This window comes from Monodelphis domestica, chromosome 1, assembly GCF_027887165.1.
Source record: "Monodelphis domestica isolate mMonDom1 chromosome 1, mMonDom1.pri, whole genome shotgun sequence".
In the NCBI taxonomy this organism is placed as follows: Eukaryota; Metazoa; Chordata; class Mammalia; order Didelphimorphia; family Didelphidae; genus Monodelphis; species Monodelphis domestica.
In genome coordinates this window covers 586,971,434-586,997,408 of record NC_077227.1, presented here as the reverse complement: position 1 = coordinate 586,997,408, position 25,975 = coordinate 586,971,434, and the positions used below count along the sequence as shown (strand labels likewise).

At 39.3% G+C, this 25,975-nt stretch overlaps 1 protein-coding gene across 3 annotated transcripts in view; it reads left to right on the top strand.

Annotated features, from left to right (window-relative positions):
* PLAT (plasminogen activator, tissue type) overlaps positions 1-25,975 on the top strand; it is a 37,419-nt gene that overhangs the window by 939 nt on the left and 10,505 nt on the right. Inside the window, exons 2-9 of one of the 3 annotated variants that reach the window (XM_007476395.3) lie at positions 14,052-14,145; positions 16,809-16,851; positions 18,374-18,511; positions 19,215-19,325; positions 20,194-20,368; positions 21,002-21,093; positions 23,247-23,421; positions 25,868-25,953. In XM_007476395.3, the coding sequence (XP_007476457.2) occupies positions 14,086-14,145; positions 16,809-16,851; positions 18,374-18,511; positions 19,215-19,325; positions 20,194-20,368; positions 21,002-21,093; positions 23,247-23,421; positions 25,868-25,953 (880 nt within the window). In that variant the 5' untranslated portion in view covers positions 14,052-14,085. The remainder of the gene's footprint in view (positions 1-14,051; positions 14,146-16,808; positions 16,852-18,373; positions 18,512-19,214; positions 19,326-20,193; positions 20,369-21,001; positions 21,094-23,246; positions 23,422-25,867; positions 25,954-25,975) is intronic. The other 2 variants (XM_007476396.3, XM_056813600.1) reach the window with 2 other exon arrangements.

Below are 25,975 nucleotides of genomic sequence, written 5' to 3'. Positions count from 1 at the left end.
TATATGGTACTCCCCCCCTCCTGCTTCCCCCCCATCCCCCTCTCCTGCACCAGAGTCTCTAAGCCTCCTAGATTTTCATTCCTGTAATCTTTAATTTTCTTAACCTCCCAAGGAGGCAAGCACACTGACCTCTCAGGTCACTCACTGCCAGCAAACAGCACAAAGGAGGTTAATGACTTGCTAAGGTCACACAGTAATTTGGTGACACATCTGGGCCACCAAGTGAGGTCTCTTGACTCCTGTGTGACAGCTCAAGCCACTAATACTGTCCTCTCCCAACTCATCTTCTGAAAAACTCTTGGGGGAGGGGGGAGGAACAGGAAAAAAAACTCAAAACTGTTGGCTGGTAATTTTTATATTTTTAACCCAGTGGAGAAAAAATACTCTTCTATTCCCATGGAAATATGGGAGCATCTGGGGATCTAGATACTAAGGTCTTGGATTGATAGGTGAATACGCAGTTTATAAAAGAAAAATGCTTCCTGTTGTTGCATTAGCAAGGATATTTGACTATTGAATTATAATATTTATGATATATATTATATCATATATTTTATATAATTATATTCCTCCTTTCTCAGTGAGCTACCCTTTCTTCTCAGAGATTCAGTCTTAGAGTCTCTGAAATTTTTTCCAAGCAATGAGACCTTCATTCCACATGGCTCATTCTTCATCCTCTCTCCCCCTTGGTCATTTCAGTTTATCTCTGAATGCCTGATACCTGTTTCTCCAGATACTCATGATAATTCCTCATTTGCAAATATGGCATTTGTGGAAGTATCCTGTGTTCCTTGGGCATATGGCAGAGTATCGTATGATGGCGAGAAATGCCTCTGCGATATTGCCACAAGCAGGCATGGCAGGGATTGTAGGAAGATTGACTCATTAGCTTGTAAGTTTCTGTAGGTCAAAAGTCTTCCTTGTTCAGTAAATGAGTGGTGATTAATTGAGTAGATTGTGATAGTTTTATCAGTTTCTCTCATCCGTGATTCAAAGTTGGCCAGCTAAAGCAAGTCCACATGATGCCAAACATCTGGGGGAAACTGAGAAAGGGATTAATCTATAATTAGATTCATGTATTTATAAAAGCATCAGGTTGAATCATACAGCAGACAGTTGGTGATGAGGCTTTGGAGATTAGGAGAGAGGGATGAGGTTGCAAGTGGAAATTTGAAAGCCATTTGTTCAGAGACGATCCACAGGAATTGAGGTGATCACAAAGACAACAGAAGAGAGCATAGGGCAAAGCCCTGAGGTATACTCATTGATAGTGGGTAGGAGGACACCAATAGAAATGATGCTACCAAATGTCAGTCTTCTTTCCTCTTAAAAATTTTGCCTTTCCACTACCTGAAAACTTTCAGTCTTTCTTCCTTCCTTCCTCCTTTCTTCCTTCCTTCCTTCCTTCCTTCCTTCCTTCCTTCCTTCCTTCCTTCCTTCCTTCCTTCCTTCCTTTCTTTCTTTCTTTCTTTCTTTCTTTCTTTCTTTCTTTCTTTCTTTCTTTCTTTCTTTCTTTCTTTCTTTCTTTCTTTCTTTCTTTCTTTTCTTTCTTTTCTTTTTTCTTTCCTTCTTTCCTCCCTTCCTTCCTTCCTTTCTTTAAATTAAGCCTTTATCCTGAAAAAGGAAAAGGAAAAAAATTAAAATCTTACCTTCCATCTTAAAAATAAATTAATTAATTAATCAAGCCTTTATCTTCTGTCTTAGAATTATTATACTGAAGCAATGTAAAATGTAAATGACTTGCCCAGAGACGCAAAGCTAATAAGGGTCTGAAGCCAGCTTTAAAGTCAGGGAGATGTGTCATTTAACCATGCACAAATGGAAGTCTCCATGGACATAGGATTAGTTTAAGAGCTTCTGTAGGTTCCCTTGAAAATTCTAGTTGTTTTTAGTAGAGCTATGTAATAGGAACTAATTTTCTGCTATAGGTTATATCATATTGGCATGAGTGAATAGAGCAAAGCTTACATGACATCAAATATTTGGATATTTGGAAAAAATTTCCCCTTTCTATTTGGTTATTTGACCTTGTAGACCAAGCCAAAAAGTATATCTGCATAATGAAAGGATTTGAACTCAAAACTCAATACTCAAAACTCAATACTTAAAAAAAAATTCTTACCTTCTGTCTTAGAGATAATACTAAGTATTGGCTCCAAGGCAGAAGAGTGGTAAGGGATAGGTAATTTGGGTGAAGTGACTTTTCCAGGGTCACACAGAAGTGTCTAAAGCCACATTTGAACCCAGGACCTCCTCTTCTCTCCTCTATTTATTGAGCCATCTAGTTGCCCAAAACTCAACACTTCTAATGACAGTAGAATAAAACTCCTACTGTTTATAAGAGTGTTTAGGTTCCACTTTAATATTTTGTTATTCTTATTATTGGACCATGTTGCTAACATCATCATCATGAGAGTAGTAGGTATTTATTTAGCACTTTACAATTTTCAAACCACTTTATAAATAATACTCTTTTGATCTTCATAGCAACTTTGGGAGATAAATGTTCTTATTATCTCCATTTTACAGATAAGGAAATTGAGGAAAAGAGGGGTAAGTGATTTGCCAAGGGTCTTACAACTAGTAAATGTCTGAGGCCAATTTTGAACTCATGGTCTTCCTGACTCCAAGTCCAGTAGTTTATCTGCTATGACTCTCTGATAAGTCCTACATGGAGAGAATCTTTCTCAGTCACAGATTCTGCTTCTCTCCATTAACAACAGGTGCCAGTGAGTATTGGTGGTCTCATAGGAGCCTGGGGGAAAGGGAGAAGATATTTTATCAAAAGCTATCATCATTACTGGAGAACAATGTACAACAATCCAGACTACTTACCACTGAGTGGACTATCCATTTGCAAAAGGCAATAAATTTTTTTTTTATTTCATTAATTTGCATGTGAGATAGACTTCTCTGGAGATAGTCACAAGTGACAAGGAACAAGAATGATTATAGTTAGTTAGAGAATAAGCTCTGGAAGGAAAGAGGAAAAATATGCTCTTAGCCCTAAACCTAATTTGGCCTAGTCTAATCCAAGCTAGCACAACCTATCCTGGTTTGGTATAGCCTAATTTAATCTAATTAAGTATGGCTTATTCCAGTATAGTGATGGTTGATATTTACTGTACCTAACAGTTTAAGGTTTACTTCCATATATTATTTCCATTGAGTCACATGACAAGTACTTTTATTATTCTTCCCATTTTATAGATGAGGAAATGGTGACTAAACAGAGTTAAGTAACTTGCCTGGCTAGTGTGTTTTTCAGAATAGGATTTGAACCTGGGTCACCATCCTGGTCTAGCCTGGATTAACCTAAGGCATTAACTTAATTCAGTTTAGCCTTTCAGAACAGAATATAGCCTTAGAAATCATCTAGCCCAACCCTTTGATCTTCCTTCCTTCCTTCCTTCCTTCCTTCCTTCCTTCCTTCCTTCCTTCCTTCCTTCCTTCCTTCCTTCCTTCCTTCCTCCCTCCCTCCCTCCCTCCCTCCCCCTCCCTCCCCTCCCTCCCTCACTCCCTCCCTCTTTCTTTCTTTCTTTCTTTCTTTCTTTCTCTTTCTTTCTTTCTTTCTTTCCTTTCTTTCTTTCTTTCTTTCTTTCTTCTTTCTTTCTTTCTTTCTTTCTTTCTTTCTTTCTTTCTTTCTTTCTTTCCCCCATTCCCTTCCTTTCTTTCTCTTCCTTCCTTCCTTCCTTCCTTCCTTCCTTCCTTCCTTCCTTCCTTCCTTCCTTCCTTCCTTCCTTCCTTCCTATCTTTACCTTACTTTCTGTCTTAGAATCAATACTAAGTATTGCACTAAGCATAAGCACTATAAATATATAAATATATGTATGTATGTATGTATAAGCATAAGCATGAGCACTAAGGACTAGGCAACTGGGATTAAGTGACTTTCCCAGGGTCATATAGCCAGGAAGTATCTGAGGCTAGATTTGAACAGGATCTCTTGTCTCTAGGCCTGACTCTATCCATTGAACCATCTAACTGTCCTGGAACTTTGTTTTCAGTTACAAAATATGGCAGCTGTGAGTTTAGAGATCACCTACTCCAATCCTCCCAGTACAAAAGGAGTCAAATAGGGATGGTTAGATGACTTTATGGATAGAGTGCCATGGAGAGAGTGCTATGGATAGAGATCTGGAATCAGGAGAATCTGGTCTTGGAATCAGATCTGGAATCAGATATGGTCTTGGACTCTGGGAAAGTCATTTAACCCCCATTGCCTAGCTCTTACTGTTCTCCTGCCTTAGATCTAATATTTAGTATTTATTCCAAGACCGAGAATAAGGATTTAAAAAATTAAAAAAAACAAAAGGAGGCAAATGAGGGTTCCACTTGATTAGCAAGAATCAGGCAGGCCCTGGGGCCATGTCTTCTGACTCCAAGTTCAAGGATTTCCTCCAGTTGAAGCCATCTCCCTCCATATACATCAATCATACTTCAGTGTAGCATAATAGAAGGTAAGTAAAAAATGGGAAGCTCAAATTACAATACTATATAAAACTCTAGCTCTCCATTTCCTGATTGTCCAGCAGCATGGAAATTTGGAAGTAAAATGAAGTATTATTGTGTATTTCATTTCCCTGTTATGCTGGTTGTTTGGGGGAATGGAGAGGGTGGAGCATCCGTGAAGAACAATAATAATTCTTCATTAAAAATCCTGTTCTAAATGATACATGTAAAACCCAGTTGAATTGCTCCTTGGTTCTGGGAGGGGGGAGAGAGGAGGGGAGGGAAAGAACATAAATCATGTAACCATGGAAAAATATTCCAAATTAATTAATTAAATGAATTTTTAAAATTAAATTACATTAAAAAAATCCTGTCCTAAGGTATTTTCAGTCTTTATTTAAATTCCAATTTTGGAATTAACATTTCAGTGAACAGATTAACTAAAGTTTTCAGAAGGAACTGGGATTTCTAAATTCTTGTTTTTGTTTTTAGTATGGACCAGGCCATTAAACAAACTAGGCCAGGCTATAATCATTTAAATAATTTCTCATATTTTTATAACACTTAAAGATTTGAAAAGTATTTTCCTTAGAACATCTCTTATATGGTAAGTAGGGCAAATATTTTAGAGATGAGAAAAAAGAGGTTTGAAGATATTACTTAAATTGCCTATATAATGTGTTAGAGGTACAAGTCAAACATTAATTTTTCCTAACTCCAAGTCAAGGTGATGCTACATTCCTTACAATCTCACATGTTTTCTATTTCATCAGGCTTCCTGAAGATCTAGTCTGTTTTTCCCTAAAGAGACTAGACTGATAGTAATAGAATGTGTTAATTATTACTTTTTCCATTGATAATTTGGCTAATTTCATATTTCACAACAAAACTTAAAAGAATTTTGGAGGAAGAAGAGAAAACGCTCCCTTTTCACTTTGTAGGAATAGTTTAGTGCTTCAAAAAACCAATATTTTAGGGGCAGCTGGGTGGTTCAGTGGCTTGAAAGCCAGGCCTAGAGACAGGAGGTCCTAGGTTCAAATCTGACCTCAGACACTTCCTAGCTGTGTGACCCTGGGCAAGTCACTTAACCCCAATTGCCTAGCCTTTACCACTCTTCTGCCTTGGAACCAATACAAAATATTGATTCTAAGATGGAAGATAACGGTTAAAAAAAGTAAGATAAAAAATAAAGATGAGGAAATAGGCTCAAGGAAATGATGTGATTTAACCTCTTTACTTTTTTCAGCAATAGAGTAGCAAGGGTGTGAATCCCCTTTTTCCAACTCCAAGTTCAGGACTCTTTTTGTTACCAATTATTTATACTTTATATCCATCGTATATACTAGCGGTTATACTTAAAAGTTCATCAAATTCTTTTGTGAGGGCAGGCCTTTAAAAAGATTACTTTGTGTTACAAACTTAGCAATCAACAAACACACGTTCTCACATAAAAGAACAAAATAAGAAATCTGAAATAAAACCATAATCTTCCATCCTATGGTTTATTTTTTATTAGTGTATATTAAATTTAACAAGTTAGCAACAAAATTGCCATGTTTGTTTGTGTCCCCTTCTGAAATTCTTTTTGATGTATCCTGTGTTTATTTTTAATGTTTTATTGATTGAGAACAAGATTTGAAAGAAGTTGGGCAATGAGCATGAGGTCAGTGGATTCCTCAGAGACAGAAGGATAAAGAAAATAAAAATATGAAATGGAGATCCACAGAACTTGGAAGGAACTGTGAGAGATCATGTAGTCCAACATCTTTATTTCTACAGATAAAGAAAGCTAGGCACAGAGAGATGAAATGAAGAAATTTGAATCTAGGTTGTCTGCCTCTGGTGGTCTTTCCAGTACACTATGCTTTGCCTCCTCTGCAGTAAGGGGCAATGGAGATCATGCTAGCTGTGGAGCCAAGAGACCTGGGTTAGAATCCTACGGATGCCGGTTACTGAGTGTGAGACCTTAGGGAAATCCCTTATTCTCTCTGGGACTCCATTTATTTGTTTATAAAATGAGAGTTGAATTAGATTATGAACTGAAAGGAACATTAAGTAGTAGTAGTCTCTTGGTAACCGAGGATGACGATTGTCTTTGTGCATTTTCATCTATGGTGTATAGACGAGTGTGCACAAAGACACTTGTGCGTGAAGGAGATTCAAGTGGAAAAGTTGATGCACAGAGACAGTCCCACTCTCTTGGCGTTGGAAGCCTGGGTCCAGTGGCATGAAAAGTCATTACGCCTGGAGACTTCCTCAGCTGCATTGGATGGTTGTGTTGTCTTTTGTGAACATTAGAGTTCATCAAATTCAAGACCTCTGTTTTCCAAATGAGGAACGGAAGCTAGGAGAGTCTTTTACAAAACTAATTTGCCCAGGGTTACAGTCAGTAAATATCTGAGGCAGTCTCTGAACTGAAGATGTCCTGAGTAAAAGACTATTGCTGGGGAAGCTAGGTAACACAGTAGATAGAGCACCAGGCCTGGGTTCAAATCTGGTCTTAGATGCTTCCTAGCAATGTGACCTTGGGCAAGTCATTTAACTCTGATTGCCTAGCCCTTACCACTCTTCTGTCTTGAAACTGATACTCAGGAAAGAAAGAAAGAAAGAAAGAAAGAAAGAAAGAAAGAAAGAAAGAAAGAAAGAAAGAAAGAAAGAAAGAAAGAAAGAAAGAAAGAAAGAAAGAAAGAAAGAAAGAAAGAAAGAAAGAAAGAAAGAAAGGAAGAAAGAAAGAAAGGAAGAAAGGAAGAAAGGAAGAAAGGAAGGAAAGGAAGGAAGGAAGGAAGGAAGGAAGGAAGGAAGGAAGGAAGGAAGGAAGGAAGGAAGGAAGGAAGGAAGGAAGAAAGGAAGGAAGGAAGGAAGGAAGGAAGGAAGGAAGGAAGGAAGGAAGGAAGGAAGGAAGGAAGGAAGGAAGGAAGAAAGGAAGGAAGGAAGGAAGAAAGGAAGAAAGGAAGGAAGGAAGAAAGGAAGGAAGGAAGAAAGGAAGGAAGAAAGGAAGAAAGGAAGGAAGGAAGGAAGGAAGGAAGGAAGGAAGGAAGGAAGGAAGGAAGAAGGAAGGAAGGAAGAAAAGTCTTTCTCTACACTGTCTCACTTGGTGACTTCATCATCTTCTATGGGTTTAATTATTATCTCTATAGAGATGTCTCTCAGATCTATATATCTATCCTGAGCTCCAATCATGTATCTTCATCTGGAATTTCTGACTGAATGTCCTAGGGCCATCTTGAATTCTACAAGTTAAAATCAAAACTCTGTTGTCTTTTGCCTCATATTTTTCCTTTTCCTAAACTCACCTCTTTCTGTCAAAGGCACCTCCATCATTCCAGTTTTACAACCTCACTTTCATCTTGGACTCATTACTCTTCCTCAGTTCAATGGGGTTCTTTTTTTTTTTAACCCTTACCTTCTGGCATAGAATCAATACAAGTAATGATTCCAAGGCAGAAGAGTGGTAAGGGCTAGGCAGTAGGGGTTACATGACTAGTCCAGGGTCACACAGCTAGAAGTGTCTGAGGCCATATTTGAACCCAGGACCTCTTGACTCCAGGCATAGTTCTCTATCTACTAAATCACCTAGCTGCCTCTGTCCAACTGATTCCTGAATCTTGTTGATTCTACTTCCACATCTTTTTCAAAAGCATTCAATACTTCATGATCCCTTTTGGAGTTTTCTTGCAAAAATACTGGAAGGGTCTGCCATTTCCTTTTGTAGCTCATTTTATGGATGAGGAAACTGAGGCAAACAGATGACTATCTCCACAACTCTCATACCTGTCTTCTTTATTCATATAGCCACCACCTTATTTCAGGCTCCTGTTCTCTCTTACCTCGATTATTATTATAACCTTCCCACTGATTTTTCTGTCTTATCTTTCCCCCTCCTGAATTCACCCTCCATATAACTAACAAAATGATTTTTCTTAAGTGCAGGTCTGACTGTATCACTGCCTTACTCAATAAATTCTAGTAAGACTTCTTGTCACCTCTGGGAACAAATATAAACTATGGTTTGTCTTTTTTTTTTTAACCCTTACTTTATGACTTGGAATCAATACTATGTATTGATTGTAGTAAGGCCTAGGCAATGGGGGTTAAGTGACTTGCCCAGAATCACACAGTTAGGAAATGTTTGAGGTCAGATTTGAACCCAGGACTTCCCATCTCAAGGTCTAGCTCTCAATCCTCTGAGTCATCTAGCTGCCCCTCAAAAATGATATCTCTAAAGTAAATTTCTGACTGCATCACTCTCCTGCTCAGTAACAACAGTACCTTCCTATTGCCCAGCTCTGCCACTGTTTACCTGTGTGACCTTGGGCAATTCACTTTTTAGGGTTCAGTTCTTTATACCCAAAGAGGGTTGGACTAGGTGGCCTCGAAGGTCCCTCCTAGCACCAAATTTAAAGCTCTATGGATTTTTAGGGTTAAACACAAACTCCTCTGCTTGGCCTTCAAAGTTCTTTACAATCTGGCAACAATCTATTTTTCCAAGCTGATTCCATGTTACTTTTCCTTGAGCTCTTTACTCATGTACCAGCCAAATTGACCTCTTTACTGCTCTCAGCCCGTGTTTTTGCATAGACTTCTTCCCATTCCTCCCAGTCCCTCTCTTCACCTGCATCTCAGAATCACTGGCTCCTTTTGGGAATCAGTTTAAATGCCAACTCCTTCCTGAAGCCACTGCTAATGAACCCAGTCAATGGCTCCTGTTGCCCTTTCTCAAATCACTGTGTATTTCTTTTGTATACATCTTGGACTTTCGCTCATCTATGTGTCCCCCCCAAACCTGGCAGAGTGCTCAGTATATAGTAGACACTTCATGCATGTTCTGTGCTGGATAACCATTTTTATAGATGTGCCCAAACTCATCATGGTTATGTGATCCTAGTGATTTGAATTGTCTAGAACTCAGACTGTAAGAGATAGGAGACAGGGACTGGACCTGCAATTTTGTTGATATAAGGAACTTCTCTTCTAGATGAGGAAACTTCCTTTACCAAAGCAGGTATTAGCAATTTGTAGCTTTAGAGAGTTATGGAGAGACTAAAAAGTCAAATGACTTGCTTAAGGTCTCCTAGTCAGTGAGGGTAAAGAGATAATTGTACAATAGCCCTTCTGGCTCTGAGGCTAGCTCTCTAACCAATGTGACACACTGCTTCTTGCTTGTACTTGAGAATTAAATAGCCTGTGCAATATTAAACTCTGTGGAGTTGTTAAGAAAATTAAAGGAGTTATTGAAGCCGCTAGGTAGCATAGTAGATAGAGTAGTAGGTCTGGAATCTGGAAGACCTGGGTTCAAATGGGACCTCAGACTCTTCCTATCCCAGTGACTCTTGGCAAGTCACTTAACCCCAATTGCCTGGCCCCTGCCACTCTTCTATCTTAGAGTTGATACCAAGACCGAAGGTAAAGGTTAAAAAAGAGAGAAAGAAAATGAAAGGAAATCTAAATGGAATGTGCTCTGTAAACTAGAAGTGTCTAAATAAATGTGAGTTAAAGGACCCCAGTTCTCCTCATTTAAGTCTTATGCTCTTCCCACTATGATTTACTTGAAAACAGTACCAACAGTACCAACCACAGGGTTATCAGAATGTCCAAAATGTGCCATAGGTTTGATCCAAAAATCTCCACTGCTCATGCCTTAAACAGAATTGTAGCTTTTAGAATCATGGGCTGGGACTTTCCTCTCACTCAGTGGCACCTTCCCCTCCTGCCCGTACAGCGATAGAGCTATCATGAGTGAGATCTCACAACATAGAGATTTTTTTATCTTGGTGCACTTCAGATCAAAGAAACTCTTTTGAGTACAATCAGCCAGGGGGGAAATGCCCTATTGTTTGTAAAAGGAATGCTGCAAGATATTTTTCTAAGCTTGTCTTTCTGAAAATTTCAATTTTGTATAAACCTTATTTCCCTTCCTTCAGGACCAGCAAGGGAGCTAGGAAATATTCAAAATCTATCCCATAGAGCCATTGTGTAGTTTGCCATTTTTTTTTGCATTCTCCCTTTCCTTGCCCAATGTCCCTGACCCCCAACCTCTCTGACAAAGGACAGACAAGGAAACTTTTCATGTACCATCCCCCTCCCCTTGTCTCTTTTCCATCAATTTCACTGGCTCTCTCTGCTGGCCTGGTGACTAAGTCCTTTGTCATCTTCCCATCCCACCAGCCCTTCCAGCTGCTCTAATGGGATCTGTTTATGCAGCATGGGTTCAGCTACAGTTCTATTTGTGTGTGACTAGCTTGAACTGGATTAGCTAAGACTCTGTGTGTGTGTGTGTATATATGTGAGATAGAGAGAGACAGAGAGACAGAGACAGACAGACACAGGCGGGGGGGGGGGGACGGGGGAGGGAGAGAAGTTGCTGTAAAGGGGGAGATACTAGTAGGAAGCTAGGGGGAAATGGGAAGCATCCTTACTGAAAGCCAGATAAAAAGTCAATAAATTTCCAATCCTAAATAGTAGCTAGAAATGAAAATAACTTCCCCTTTCCCTGTTTCCATGTGTCCTAAAAGCAAAGGGACTTTAGGGCTCTGTGTCCACAGTGCTGTTGGACATTCTTCTCATCCAAATTTCTTTGCTGAAACTTGACATGAGGAAATCTTTTCCTCTGATTTTTTCCAACTTCAAAAGAACTAACGATGCAAATGTGGGCATCCCTTCCACTAATGTAGATCACAGTCCTCCCATCCCTTAGTCGGTGGTTTCTTGGGTTGCTGTGGCTAATATATGGATGTATATCCCCCACTGCCCAACCTTCTGATGAAGAAGACCTTTTCCATGCTTGGCTAGACTGGTGCTTGGATGAGACATGGCCTGTTACCCAGTCAGTACTCATGTTTTCCTCTCCAATTTGGTGGGATCTGCCATGGCTTATACTCTAATGACTCAGAGGCAATGAAAACTCAGGGTGACCTCCACATAACTAGAGGCACTAGGCTTCTGGGGAGGCAGGCTGACAGGTGAACAAAAAAGGTTAAAAGTGAATTCTACCCAAATTTTCCAGAATTCGGATTGTGTTCATTTTGTAGTGCCTCGGGTTCCTGAAAGGTGGAACTTAGTGGGTGTCAACTCCATTCAAGCACCTACCATGGGCTCTGCACTATGTATATGATCAGTCTATTATGTACTATGTATGTATTCTTATGCTATGTACTGTGAATGTAAGTGGTATATTATGTACTATGTATACGATGCACCATATCCTACATATAATTGATCAGTGTTAGGAATAAGAAGATGAAATTGGATACATATTGAGGAAAAAATAGCATTTATATGCTGTTGTAAGGTTTGTGAAGTCATTACTTAGATTATTTCCTTTGATTCAGGAGAGACAAGATAATAGTAATGGGGAGGAGAGCAGAGAGTGATCAGAATGGAAGGGCTGGTTAAATTAGGATGCAAGATTGAAGCAGTTAAATTCATTCATTCATTCATTCCATATTTATGGAGAGCAGTATCTAGCATGATCCAGCCTATGGATGACGGATATTCACTCTTTGTGGCCAGGCTAAGGTGATAACTTAGAGAGGCACCAATCTGCAAATGTGTGAAATCTGCAAATACCAAGAAGAGAAAATTATTTAAGATCTACCACTTACAGAATTAGCAAATGGGATGAAATCAAGAAGAGGAAGTTAAGGGGAAAGTGAGGGAAAGTGGAGAAAGGGGAAATTTAGGGAAAGCAGTAGAATTCCCTGTGCTCAAAGATCCCTAAGTATGTGCTCCTCGGGGGATACCTCGGGATTTCCCCTCCTTTCATTTGGAATGGTCAATAAATGAAAATTCCAGGCCCTTTCCTGTGTATGCAGTAAAGTCATTCGAAAAAGCAGCAGGTGGAAGTGGGCATGTTCTGAACTGCCCAAGTCAGACAAAGACCCAGACACTGGACTTTTGTTTCCTTCTAGGCAGGGAGAAAGGCTGGGAGTGAGGACAGACACAGTAGGCAGGAAATTCCTTTGAGTTCATCCATTATATTCCTTTTGGGGAATCCTTCTAGATCAAATACCCCTGCATATACTCCTTCCCACCTTCCCAACCCCTCATCTCAATCAGCTTTTCTCGCCTTAGTTTTTCTTCCATTTTCCAGTTGACAGTTGCCCAGGAAAAGTTCAGTCAGGTATAATGAGCCCCCTTGTCGGTCTTTTGCTTTGAAGAGATAAAGTGGGAAGGTGGGGGATGACTTAATATTGGCAGGAGTTTTATAAAAGAACAAAGAGGAAGCCTGTAAAAGGCTAGAATAAAGGCTTGGAGAGTAAAGGTTAGGCTGGAGTTGTCTCAGAACAGATGGAGGAAGCCTAGTTCCTCAGAGCCTTGGGGGAAGAAAGGGGAGGTAAAGAGGAGGGGAATAGGATCAAGAGATTGTTGTGACTGAAGGGAAATGAGTCAAAGGAAGAAAGGCATTGATTTAATTCTTGTGGATGAAGGAGTGAGATGACTTTCCAGACCACAAAATAACACCCCAACCAACTAACCTACTTTAAGCTCCAAGGGCAAGAGAGGAGGGAAAGGCAAATGGAAACTAGAAGATTGGGCTCCAGGAAGAGATGAGTTGAATCCTGAAAACAGGATGCCTGCTCTCATTTCTACACATTCCCACAGTGCTGGACTCAGCACCACGAACAGAAAATGAGCCAGTGGTTAGGCTGGGGGCAGGGAGAAGAATGACATTTGCTGGCAAGCATCAATGGGATGTGTTTAGAATATGTGTCAGTAGTTGTGATAAGGAAGGCACTGAGGACAAAATTGGGGCTCAGTTGATGCTGATGTGTAATGAGAGAGAGATAGAGACAATCAGAGAGAAACAGAGGGATGAAGACAGAGGGAGAGAGAGACTGAGAGCTCTAGAGCACATTGCTTTGGTGCAGTCTCATTAGTTCCAGGGAGCAGTCAAGAATCACTTCCATAGGAACTTGGGCTAGGGTGCCATAAGGAAATACCATTGACCAACCAGCTTCTCTTTCAGCCTGTAGAGGGACACATCTCCTGACCATTGGTGTTGGTATTTTCCATTCTTCTTCTCCTCTCTAAAACTGCTACCCCATCTGTCATCAATGGCTTTGGTCACTAGATATTAATGTGTACCTAGTCTACCATGGTTGAAATCTTTAAGTTTTGACTTTCCCCTGTCCCTCATCTCTCATATCCAATCAATTCTCACACCTTTTCAATTCTACTTTTGCAAAATCTCTCAAACCAGTTTCCTCTTTCTCCTCCTCCTCTTCTTTTTTTTTTAAACCCTTACCTTTCATCTTGGAATCAATACTGTGTATTAATTTCAAGGAAGAAGAGCAGTAAGATTTAGAGATGGGGATTCAGTAACTTGCCCACAGACACACAGTTAAGAAGTGTCTAAGGCCAGGTTTGAACCTGGACTTCTCATCTCTAGACCTGGCTCTCAATTCATTGAGCCACCCAACTACCCCCTCTTCTTCTTCCTTCTCCTTTGTTTTGGGATTTACACAAAGAAAGATTCAGTCATATTAGAGCTATAGAGTCTTGTAGGTGCTGAGTAAATACTGGTTGATTGACTAGGTTTTATGGTTCCCTTCAAGTTATTATCACACTATATTAATTCCATACATCTCTTCTTTTTAAAGGGCTTAAAGGAAATCAGAGAAAGTAAGCTTGAAAATGACTGGCAAATTCTTTGGATTTTTGCTAATATGTGGAGTAGTTTCTCTCTCCAGCCAGGTAAGGAGCTATTCACCTACATTATACTCATTGTCATATGAGTATCAGTTGAAGAACTGGGCACATGTGACGGGCTACCAAGTGGTAGAAGAAACAGATACGTTCTCTTAGGCCCTAGAAGACAGAATCAGGAGTGATGGTTAGAAATAACAAAGGCAAATTGCTGTCAGGAATAACCCAATATCTAGAGTTATCCAAAAGGATTGATCACAGATGCAGGCTAGAAAGGCCCATAGAGATAATCTAGTCCAACTCATTCTTTTTTTCCAAGGTTATGAAGGTAGTGAATGACTGCCTTTGGAGAGAGTGGGTCCTCCCTCACCAGAGGACTTCACACAGGCTGAATGCCAATGTACTGAGTGTTTTATATGAAGGGTTCCATTTTAGTTATGAATTGGACTAGTTGGCTGCCAACCCCTTTATGTGAAAGCATGTAATAGGTCCTCCATAAATACTTGATCTATGCTATAAGAGCACTGGGCCAGAAGTTAGTAGGCCTTATACTATAGGAGACATCCAAAGAAGGTAACATATTGGTAGCTTACCTTAAGGCTATGCTCCAGGCTATTCTGGAGATCTTTTGCTAAGGCCAAGGAGATGGGAAACAGGTACAGACTGGTGGAAGATTGGGGGAGGTAGGAGTCAACCCAGATGCCTGAAACCCACTTCCAGTAATCATAGCAAGATCACTTCCTGCAAATGATACTGAGGACTTTGCTTGGAACAATTCACAAGACATAGAACTTGTATTGGGATTGGGTAAGTTGTCTTCATAATGCATATGACTTTCTACATTGTGAATATGATGTAGCAGATAGAATATTGGACTTAAAATGAAGAATACCAAGGTTCAGATACTACTTCTGACATGGTTGACCATACATATCATCTGTAAAATGGGGATAATAGCATCTGCAATATCAACCTCAGAAGGTTTAATAATAGTAATCGCTAGTATTTATGTCATACTTAAAGATTTATAAAGTAGTTTGTGAGTGTTATCTCATTTGATGCTCACAACAATGCTGGAGGTAGATGTTATCTCTCCATTTTATGGGCAAGGAAATTGAGGTATTTAGAGGTTAACTGACTTGTCCAGGTTCACATATTTAGTAACGGTCTAAGGAAGAATTCAAACTCAAGTCTTCTAACTATTGTAGGCTCAATGCTCTATCTGCTATACTACTTGGCTGCCATTGTGTTATGAAGCTCAAATGAGATAAAGGACACAAAATTCATGTAAATGTTCAAGTTCTATGATGATATCAGTGACTATTATGCCATTGTCCCTGGGCACTTTCTTCAGATCACTTTAAAAAAAATGAAGCCATTACTTTCCATCTTAAAATAAATACTGTGTATTGGTTCTAAGGCAGAAGAGCAGTAAGGGCTAGGCAATGAGGGTCAAGTGACTTGCCCAGGGTTGAACATCTTGGAAATGTCTGAAACTAGATTTGATCCCAGAATCTCCCATCTCCAGGCCTGGCTGTCTATCCACCCAGCCACCTACCTGCTCCACTTTGGATCACTTTTAAGAAATTAATCAAGTGAGCACAAAAGGAATTTATATGACCAAATGGAAAGGAAGCTTAGAAATAATCTAGTCCAATTCCCTCATTTTTGCAGAGGAGAAAACCAAAACCCAGAGAGGTTATGATTTCTCTAATGTCTATGGCTAGACTATGAGGAAAAAAAGACCCAGGTCTGCTGACTCCTGGTCCAGTGTTCTTATATCATAAATCAAGTATTTATTGAGAGCCTGCCACATGCTCTCACAATGGTCAGATGTTTAAGGAGATACTAACAAATAAGATACAATCCCTGGCTTAAAAGAGATCACACTAACACAGAAAGATGTTTTACATGATTGCACTTATAAAATCGATATCAGATTGCTTACTGACTCAGATTACTTACTGACAGGGGAGGGAAAGGGAAAGTGAGAGGGCAGGAGAGAATTTGGAACTCAAAATTAAAAAAAAAACTTTAATGAATGTTAAAAATTGTTTTTACATGTAATTGGGAGAAAATAAAATATTTTTGAAATAGTCAAAGCATATGATCATAAAAAGGTGATAATAGTCTATCTGAGGAGATATAAAATATTTTGGAAAAGATGACTAAAAATGCAAAGCATAAATGGCAAATGAAAGTGATTTCGGCAATAAACAACATACAAATCCATAGACAGGAAGGCCCTGTGTGAGGTGAAGTGATCAAGGAAGCCTTCTTGGAAAAGGTGGATTTTAAGGGGCACCTATGTGGCTGAGTTGAAGAGAGCCAAGCCTGGAGATGGGAGGTCCTGGGTTCATATTTGGCCTCAGACACTTCCTAGCTGTGTGAACCTGACCAAGCACTCAACTCCAAATTGCCTTGCTCTTACCATTCTTCTGCCTTAGAACCACAATACTTAATATTGGTTCTAAGACAGTAGGGAGAGGTTAAGAAATAAAAAATGACTTTACTGGGGTCTGAAATGATGGGTAGGATTTAGGTTGGTGGGAAAAGGAGAACAGATATTCCCAAGAAGGAGAAATTATCTTGATGGGAGAGAAGACCAAAGGCCACCTAGATTACCTTGGGTGTCTGCTTGGTTTGGTTATTCCCTGAGGTGGACAGCATTCATACAATTCTCTTTTCTCCTCTGTTGTTTTTTTTTGCAGGGTTTTCACAACCGTTTTAAAAGAGGAGCCAGATCCTACAGAGGTGAGTAAGAGAGGTGGGACCTGTGAAGAGAGGTTTGAGAAAGCAAAGGTCAGGTACTTAATAGTAAAGAGTCAATTAAACTAGGGAGGAAGATGGGAAGGGGTAGTTAAGGATATTCTTAATGAACACCTGCCCATTTGCACAAGCTAGGCAAATTTATTTATTTTTTTAAGGTGAGCAAGTCCATAGAGATAGATATGTATAGATGTAGATATATCTACATCTATACATATCAATGTCTTTAATGATTATCATGATAATCATTCATTGTTTGATATTTAGCCAAAAAGCATATATTAAGTACCTACTATATATCAGGCACTGATCATTATCATGTATTCAGCAAATATTTATTGAATGTCTATTATTTACAAGGAAGTATACTAGGCACCCTAAGTGATACAAAGATGTTCAAGGCACAGTTCTTGCCCTCAAGGAGCAACATGGTCATGGAATAATAAATCTTAAAGGAGATTAGGGAAAGCTAGGTGGCCCAGTGGATAAAGCATCAGCCTGGAGTCAAGGAGACATCTTCCTGAATTCAAGTCTGGCCTTAGATACTTCCTAGCTGTGTGATCCTGAGCAAGTCACTTAACCCCCACTGCCTAGCCCTTACTGCTCTTCTGCCTTTGAAACAATACCCCATATTGATTCTAAGACTGAAGGTAAGTTATTTTGAAAAAAAAAAGATAATAATGAAACCCATGAGAGGTGATGAGCTTACTAACAGCAACAGTGTAGAGAGAAAGCCAAAGATAGAGCCTTGGGGAACATCCAGAGTGAGGGGACTTGATATAGATAAGATCTGTTTGCCTCAGTTTCCTCATCTGTAAAATGGGTTGGAGAAGGAAAAGGCAAATCACTCCAGTATTTTTGCCAGAAAACTCCAAATGGGGTTACAAAGAGTTGTACATGATTGAATAAGGAAGGAGATTAGAGATTATACATCATTTAAGCAAATATCTGTTACTTACAGATAAGGAAACCAAAGTCTAGAGAAAGGGATTTGTCCAAGCCCACACAGTTTTTTTAGTGTCAGAACTGGAATTCAGACTTTTTTAGCCCCACATCTTCTGGTTTCCAGTCCAATATTCTTTCCTGGACTATAATCCCAGCTCCACCATGAACTGCTTTTGGATGAGAGGTTGTTCAAACTTTCTTTAACTCAGTTTTTGTCGTTTGTAAAATTTAGCTTTCACTTCTGACTCTTACCTATTCCATTCACCTCAGTTGAGTAAAGAGACTAAGATGCAGCTTCGAAGGGAACTTTACAGTTTTCTCACCTGTAAAATGGGTAAAATAAAAATACCTATTTTAGTAACTCTATCAGCAATGTTAAGTGAGATAACACTTTCAAAATGCCTTGCAAATTCTAAAGTAAATATGTAAAAGTCAAACATTATTATTATTTGTGGGGACATTGAGTTGAAACAGTGTGAGATTTCTTTTTGTGAGATGAAGGGAATTGAGCACCATTTCATGCATCATACACTAAAGAGAGCTGTCCTGCTTCTTCTTATAGTTACCTGCAAAGATGAAAAAACCCAGATGATTTACCAGCAAAAGCAATCATGGCTGCGCCCAGGGCTCAGAGGCAACCGAGTAGAATATTGCAGGTGTGATAGTGGCTTCATTCGGTGTCACAGTGTACCTGTCCAAAGTAAGCATCGATACTGGAGTTTGCCCTTTAAACTTCAGACACCTAAATTCTCTCGTTGGAAAGTCCCTGCACTTTTGAGAGAGAGAAGCAGAGGAGACAGAGAGAGAGAGAGAGAGAGAGAGAGAGAGAGAGAGAGAGAGAGAGAGAGAGAGAGAGAGAGAGAGAGAGAGAGCGAGAGAGAGAGAGAGAGAGAGACAAAGTCAAAGTTGGAAGGACTTTGCCTCAGTAAAATGTCTCCCCTTCTCAACCTTGCCTATTGAAATGTTTTCTGTCCGTTAAGATCCAGGTAAAATTGCTACCTCTTCCAAGAAGCCAAACCTGATTGGCTAGACCAGTGTTCCATGAGTACAAAGAACTATGTCTTAACTAAACTTTGCATCATGCCCAGTACCAAGCACAGGGCTTTGCATACAGTAGGTGCTCAATAAGTGTTTGTCCAAGTGCTAAAAAAAAAAAGTGTGTGTGTGTGTGTGTGAATAATCAAATCTGGATGGAAGGTATATTGCTAAAGTAATCAAGAATAATTGGACCTGAAGGAAGTGTGAAAATGTAGGAAGACAAAGTGAAGGAAGGACAAGATGATAAGTGGGAAAGGAAATTTAGAGGAGAGGGAGTTGTCTCTGATTATAAACTATACCTCTTTTTTTCTCCCTTGGGCTGCTTGGAAATTAACTCCAGCTTTTTTAAAATTATTATTTGATAGATTGCAGTGAACCTAGATGCTTCAATGGGGGGACTTGCAAGCAGGCGTTGTATTTCCCAGATTTTATCTGCCACTGTCCTAGAGGTTTTGCAGGAAAACAATGTGAAATAGGTGAGTGACTAAACTTCTAGCTCCTCAGAGGAAGGCAGGGTGGGAACAAGCCAGGCAGAGGAACAAAGAGGGCAACATTGAGGTTTTGGGAACCAGAAGCAATGTGAGCTAATGGAAGGTGTCCTATTTCTAGGTCTAAGGTATAATGTTAATGGAATAGAGCAAGACAGGAGGGAGGATACAGCTAGCAGGCAGCTGTTACCATAGGAGAATACTTTTGGGCAAGGAAGTTGCATTTTCCCTTATTCTGTGCTAACTTCCCTAGTGTAGGCTGCTTCTTTAGAATCTGTTCCCAGCTCCTCTTTGGTATTCCCAGTGAATGTTGGTTTGACTCATCTTGGCCTCTGGTTTGCTCTCCCTGGGGTCACAGCTTGGAATTTTCCCCTTATTCCTTTTGAGGACTTTAGGGTCCAGATTTGTCAATCTCTTTCTCTCCCAGGGGTAGAGATGGGAAGTTCAACAGATGGTTTATGGGCCCTGGAGGTCTACCACAATCTCTGTCATTAGCCCTTGGTGTCCTTTAAATCAAGTTACTTAACTACTCCAGGCCTTAGTTTCCTTTGGCCCCAGTATATTCTCATGTGATTGTTGTGTGATGTGTTGGCTGGGGAGTTGGGGTGGGGGTGAGGAAGCATTGTATTTAAAGTCAGAGGACCTGGGTTCAACTATTGGTGTCTACCACTTAAACCCTCTGAGGTACTCCATTTCATCATCTGAAAAGGAGGAGGTTGAACTAAATGATCTCCAAAGTTCTTTCCATTTCAAAATGCAATCAAGGTTCTTTCCGAAAAATGTACTAAAATCTTTTTTATTACCAAAAATATTCATATTATCTAATGCATTTTTTTATGTTCTTCTATATAATTAGATTCTAATTCACTGTGCTATGAAGACTCGGGTTTCACCTATAGGGGGACGTGGAGCACAAGTGAAAGTGGAGCGGAGTGTGTAAACTGGAACATGAGTGCAATTCACTCCAAACCATATAATGGCCGGAGACCAGATGCCCTTAAGTTGGGACTTGGGAACCACAACTACTGTAGGTAAATGAGACTTATTTTGATCCTCAGAGGTTTTCTCAGTGAAGGGTCTCCACAGAAAGGAAATCATTTGTAATGTCAGAGATCACATAAAGTTTCATTTCTTTTTTTTAATAAAAAAAAATTTCCATGGTTATATGATTCATGTTGTCTCCCTCCTGTTTTCCCTCTTCCCTCTCCCAAAGTTGACAAGCAATTCCACCGAATATTATGTATTATCACTTGATACCTATTTCCATATTATTCATTTTTATAATAATCTTTTAAAACCAACCCCAAATTATATACCCATATAAACAAGTGATAAATCATATGTTTTCTTTAGCATTTCTACTCCCACAGTTCTTTCTCTGGATGTGGACAGCATTCCTTCTCATAAATTCCTCAGGATTATCCTGGATCATTGTATTGCTACTAGTAGCAAAGTTGATTACATTTGATCATTCCACAGTGTTTCAATTTCTGTGACCAATGTTCTCTTGGTTCTGTTCATTTCACTCCACATCAGTTCATGTAGGTCTTTCCAGTTCATATAGAAATCAAGCAGTTCATCATTCCTTAGAGCACAATAATATTCCATCACCATCACTTTCCAATTTGAGGTTTCATTTCATTTCTCTGCCTTCTGATATTTAGGAATCCAGACCAAGACTCCAAGCCCTGGTGCTACGTTTTCAAGAAAGGATTTTACACCTGGGAGTACTGTAGCATCTCATTGTGCTCAAAAAGTGAGTATCTGAGGGGTGTGGATCCTTTGAATGATCCCATTGGCCTTGATGGACAGAGGAAACAACCAGGTGGTAGGGGAAAGCAATTGGGAGGATGCCCGATAACTACTGTTTCAAAGAAGAGCAAAAAATGCGTTTATAATGTGTTTCTCATTCTCAAAAACGTTTCTCATTTGTTTCAGTGGGGGCAATGTTAGGAGTTGTGTTGGTTTTCAGTGGCAAGGGAAGTAGAGTCTGTTTACATAATTTGTTTTAATTCAGCAAATGTTTGTCAATCCCCTACCACATGTAAAGCACTGTGTCAGAGGATAGGGATTGAAAGAAAAGAACAAAGGAAAGAAAACAATAGTTCTTACCATTAAAGAATTTGTGATTTAATGGGGTAACAGAGAGAAAACAGGTTCATAGGTGTGATATGTTAAAATCTTCCACTAAAAGCCTTCTTCCAATGCCTCATTCTGATGTATAAGTGACTGGTTTCTCAAAGTCTTGGTTAACTAAATCCAAATTCTAGCAGGTCCTGCTGAGTCATGAGAATGACCCAGTAATAGACTATGTTTGCTGTCTGAAGATCAGCCTCTGTTATTTCAGAAAGGCTTTTTACCATAATACTAGTAACCAAATGATGGTTTAAATTATTTTTTTAGCTGTAGCAACTCATGGAGATCTTTTACTAAGATACAGGGGGATTGCCATGGGTACTGTTAGAAAGGGGACCCATGTGAGTGAATCATGACTCTTCAGAAGAAGCATGAGAAATTATGTTAATTGCATAGGAGTGGGTTGTTATTTTTTTCTTTGAGAACTTCATAAACTAGATGGTTCCTGGGCTGGGTCTTGAAAAAAGGGAAGGATTTCAGTGGACAGAGATGAGCTGACATAAGAGACTGTGTATGCAAAAGTAGAAAGGTAGGAAAAGTTCAGAATGGTGAGAAGTGAATAGTTAAATGAAGAATATGTCAAGGAAAGTAGTTTTAAAATCAGACTGAGTCTGGATCATGGAGGGCCTTGAATACCAGATTAAAGAGTTTGCATTCGATTCAGTAAGCAATAGGGAGTCACTGAAGTTTATTTAGGAAACTAATATCATCATCTGGGCAGTTAGGTGGTATCATAGTGCACAGAGGGCCAGGCCAGACTTATCTTCCTGAATTCAAATCCCACCTCAGGCACTATGTGACTCTGGGGAAGTCACTTATTCCTGTTTGCCTCAGTTTCCTCAACTGGAAAAAGAGCTGGAGAAAGAAATGGGAAACCACTCCAATATATTCACCAAGAAAATCCCAAATGGGGTCATGGAAAAGTCAGCCATGACTGAAACAACTGAACAACAAAAATAACAGGTAATACAATCATCCAGGCAAAAGAGGAGTATCTGTATTAGAGTGGAGAGAAAGGAAAAGATAGTAGAAGAGATGATGTTGAGAGAGAATTGATATGATTTTGCAACTGTTGGGAGAGGGAAGTGGTAAAAAAAAGAAGAAAGATATTTAAATAAAGATTCAAGCCTAGGTGACTAGCATATTGATGAAGAAATAGCAAAGGCAGAAGGAGAAGGGAGTTTAGGTCAATAGATGTATATTTGATTACCATGGAACTGTTTTAGAATCTGATGAATTTAGAATCTAGATTAGATAAAGGTAAGAACTCAGAAAGAAGACAAAATACTTAAGAACTCAAGTGGAAACAAGTCACTACATACCCGAGCATCCCTCTTACTATACATCACTGATAATTTAGAAGGTCATGATTTTTAGTCTTAGTTTTGCCCCAAATTTGCTATATCATTATAAGGAATATTGTTTAACTTCTCTGGGTCTGCGTCCCAAGATGCAGAATGGAGGGGTTTGACAAAGTGAAAGCTAAGGTTCTGTCTGGCTCCAAAATAACAAGTGATACTATTAAGTGGGACAGTTTGTCAGTTTGTTTTTTTGTTTTTGTTTTTGTTTTTTTTTTTCAATTAGAAAGAGAAGGAAGCAGTCACTCCCAGAACTTGAAAGTACAAAAAGGAAATGATAAAGTTTCAGATCCTCCCCAAAAGACTGTGTTTGGCATCCTGTCTCATCTTACCTAGCTCCTAACCCTGCCAGAAATGACTCACCATTAACTAGATTTAGTATTTTTTTTTATTTTGCTTTTTTTTCTTACTATAGGTGCCACTGAAGATTGCTATTCTGGAAATGGCACAGATTATCGGGGCACTCAGGGAAAAACAGTATCAGGCACTCCCTGTCTCAAGTGGAATTCCTCACGTTTGAAAAGCAAACTTTACACAGCATGGAAGAAGAATGCTCGTGACCTGGGCCTGGGCAATCATAATTTTTGCCGGTAGGTGTATATTTATAGATATAAGGTTGTCTTTTATGTAGCAGAGATAGTAGAGGGTTGACAGTTGATGTTTTAAGTTAAAATATTAGTAGATTTTTATGATCTTGTCTATCAGAGAATTCCAAGAATTTTCCCATAGTTTAATAGTCTCACAAATTTCTGTGAAAATAGATTTCTACTTTCCTTTTACTGATGGGGAAAAGACCCAAGGCACAGAGAGGTAAAGTAATTATCTTGAACTCCCATAATCATTGAGAAAAAAAAATCAAATGTAGAACGCAGGTGTCAATTCTAGCTATTGATTTAGTCTACAATGTATCTTTTCCCAGGCTCCTCTTTTCCTTTGAACCCTTTCAAATAATAATAGCTGACGTTAATATAGTAATTTGAGGTTTTCAAAGCATTTTGCAAATATTCTTTCATTTTATCCTCACAACTCTGAAAGGTAGGTGTTATTATTTGACATTTACAGATGTGTAAACTGAGGCAAATCATGATTATAATGACTGCCTCATAGGGTCTCTGAGCTAGTAAGTAGCTCAGAGGTAGGATTTGAACTGGGTCTTCCTGACTCCAGGTCCAGTACTCTATCTACTGAACTATCTAACTTCCTCCACAAATATATTATCTATAAACAAAGAAGCAGAAAAAATAATACACTGATCTGTGATAATTTCCCCAACCTCCATTATAGAAATCAATCCTAAAAAAATGTTTAGATGATTATATATGCTTCATTAGTGTACTATCTAGAGGTAACTAGCATTCTTTGGAATTGATTACTCTTGCCAATACATGTCAGCCGACCTATTATTAAGATTTCTTTGCTCCCCACAATTCTGGTGTGAACATTACTCCCAGAAGATATTTTGGAGTTCTACTGACTCTCCTTTCCAGCTGGTCTTCTCTGGACTTTTTCAGCTGGTGGACAACAGAGCATCTCAGCCCACTTAAGCTTCCTCAACTAAAAACAACAAATCATATTCGAGAGACAGGCTATAATGGAGACATTTGAAATCTTACCTTTTGCACTCTAGGCTCTATACCACATCTGGGAATGTCAGGGGTGGCGTGAATGAGGGGGAAATGTTGCCCCCTTTGGGATGGGCATCATTGAGGAAGTAGAATTTGAGTAATGGGAAAGATAAGGATAAGGATAAGGATAAAGATAAGGAAACTGAGGCAAATAAAGTTAAGTGACTTGTCTAGTGTCACACAACTAGGTCACAGAGGTCTTCCTGCCCCCAGGAATGGCACTCTATCCATTGTGCCACTTAGCTGCCCTCCAAGAGAAAGCTGTCTGTCTTTCAGTATCTATGAGGCCATCCTGTGGATGAAGAATTAGACATTCTGCTTGGAAACCAAAGGGCAGAACTAGGAACAGTGGATAGGAATTCTGGGGAGACCTTCTGATAATTATAAGTTGTCCAGCAGTGGAACAGTCTCTTTTGGTAGGTAGTGAGTTCCCTGTCCTTGAAGGTCTTTAGGTAAAGGCTGGAGGGCAGCTTAATTGGGATGTTGGAACAGAGGTGTCCAATTTGAGACTTGTGGACTATCTGCACTAAGAAGTGAAGGCCAAACCAGATTAAAAGGTGATTGGGGAAGAGCAACTGACTGGCTCTCAGGCCCAAAGATGGGAGGTCCTGGGTTCAAACCTCACCTCGTATACTTCCTAGGTATATGACCCTGGGCAAGTCACTTAATCTTTTTCCCACTCTTCTGCCTTGAAAACAATACACAGTACTGATTCTAAGATGGAAGGTAAGGTTGTTTTTTTTTTTTTAAGATAATGGAGAAATGTTTAACAAAATGAATGACAATAAATATATAGGTATCCCTCCTACATTGCGACTTTCTCCATCTCAATTTTGATATAACATGGATTGGCATGAGAAATTAAATGGGATTTGGGGGGATTTTTTGTGGAAGCCACAGAGCACACACAAAGGTGCCAGCAGACAACAAAGAAAAAGTTTAGAAACTCAAAGTATAGTATTGTATAATAAAGTAAAAACAAATAAAAAGTCAGTTTGTGAAAGGAATGTGAAAGCTAGTAGACAACACACAAATGCTGACCAAAAATTTAACCAACATTTTACAATAAGGTACTGTAAACACCCCATAAAAGAAAAAAGAAAAAAATTCAGACTTCTCTGGTACAAAGGGAGATCCACGAGACTAAAAATGTTTACATGGATTTTCTGGACCACAATGGGCACCCTGTCCCTAATCCCCTCCATGTGGAACACATACCTGTCCATCACAGCTTATGTTCATTTGCATTCTTCTAAGTCAGTATGTGGCTGGCAGTTCCGTTTCTACTTGAGTTTGACATCAAGGTAGAGGTCACTAGGTCTCTTCCAACTCTTGATATTTAAAAAAATCCCATGACTTGCTCACTGAGAAAATCTGGCTAGGTAAAATATTCCAACTTCTTTTCTTTCAGGAATCCTGATGGTGACACCAAACCCTGGTGCCATGTGTTACGGGGTAGCCAGCTGACATGGGAATTCTGTGATGTGCCCAAATGCTGTAAGAGACGTACTTTTTGCCA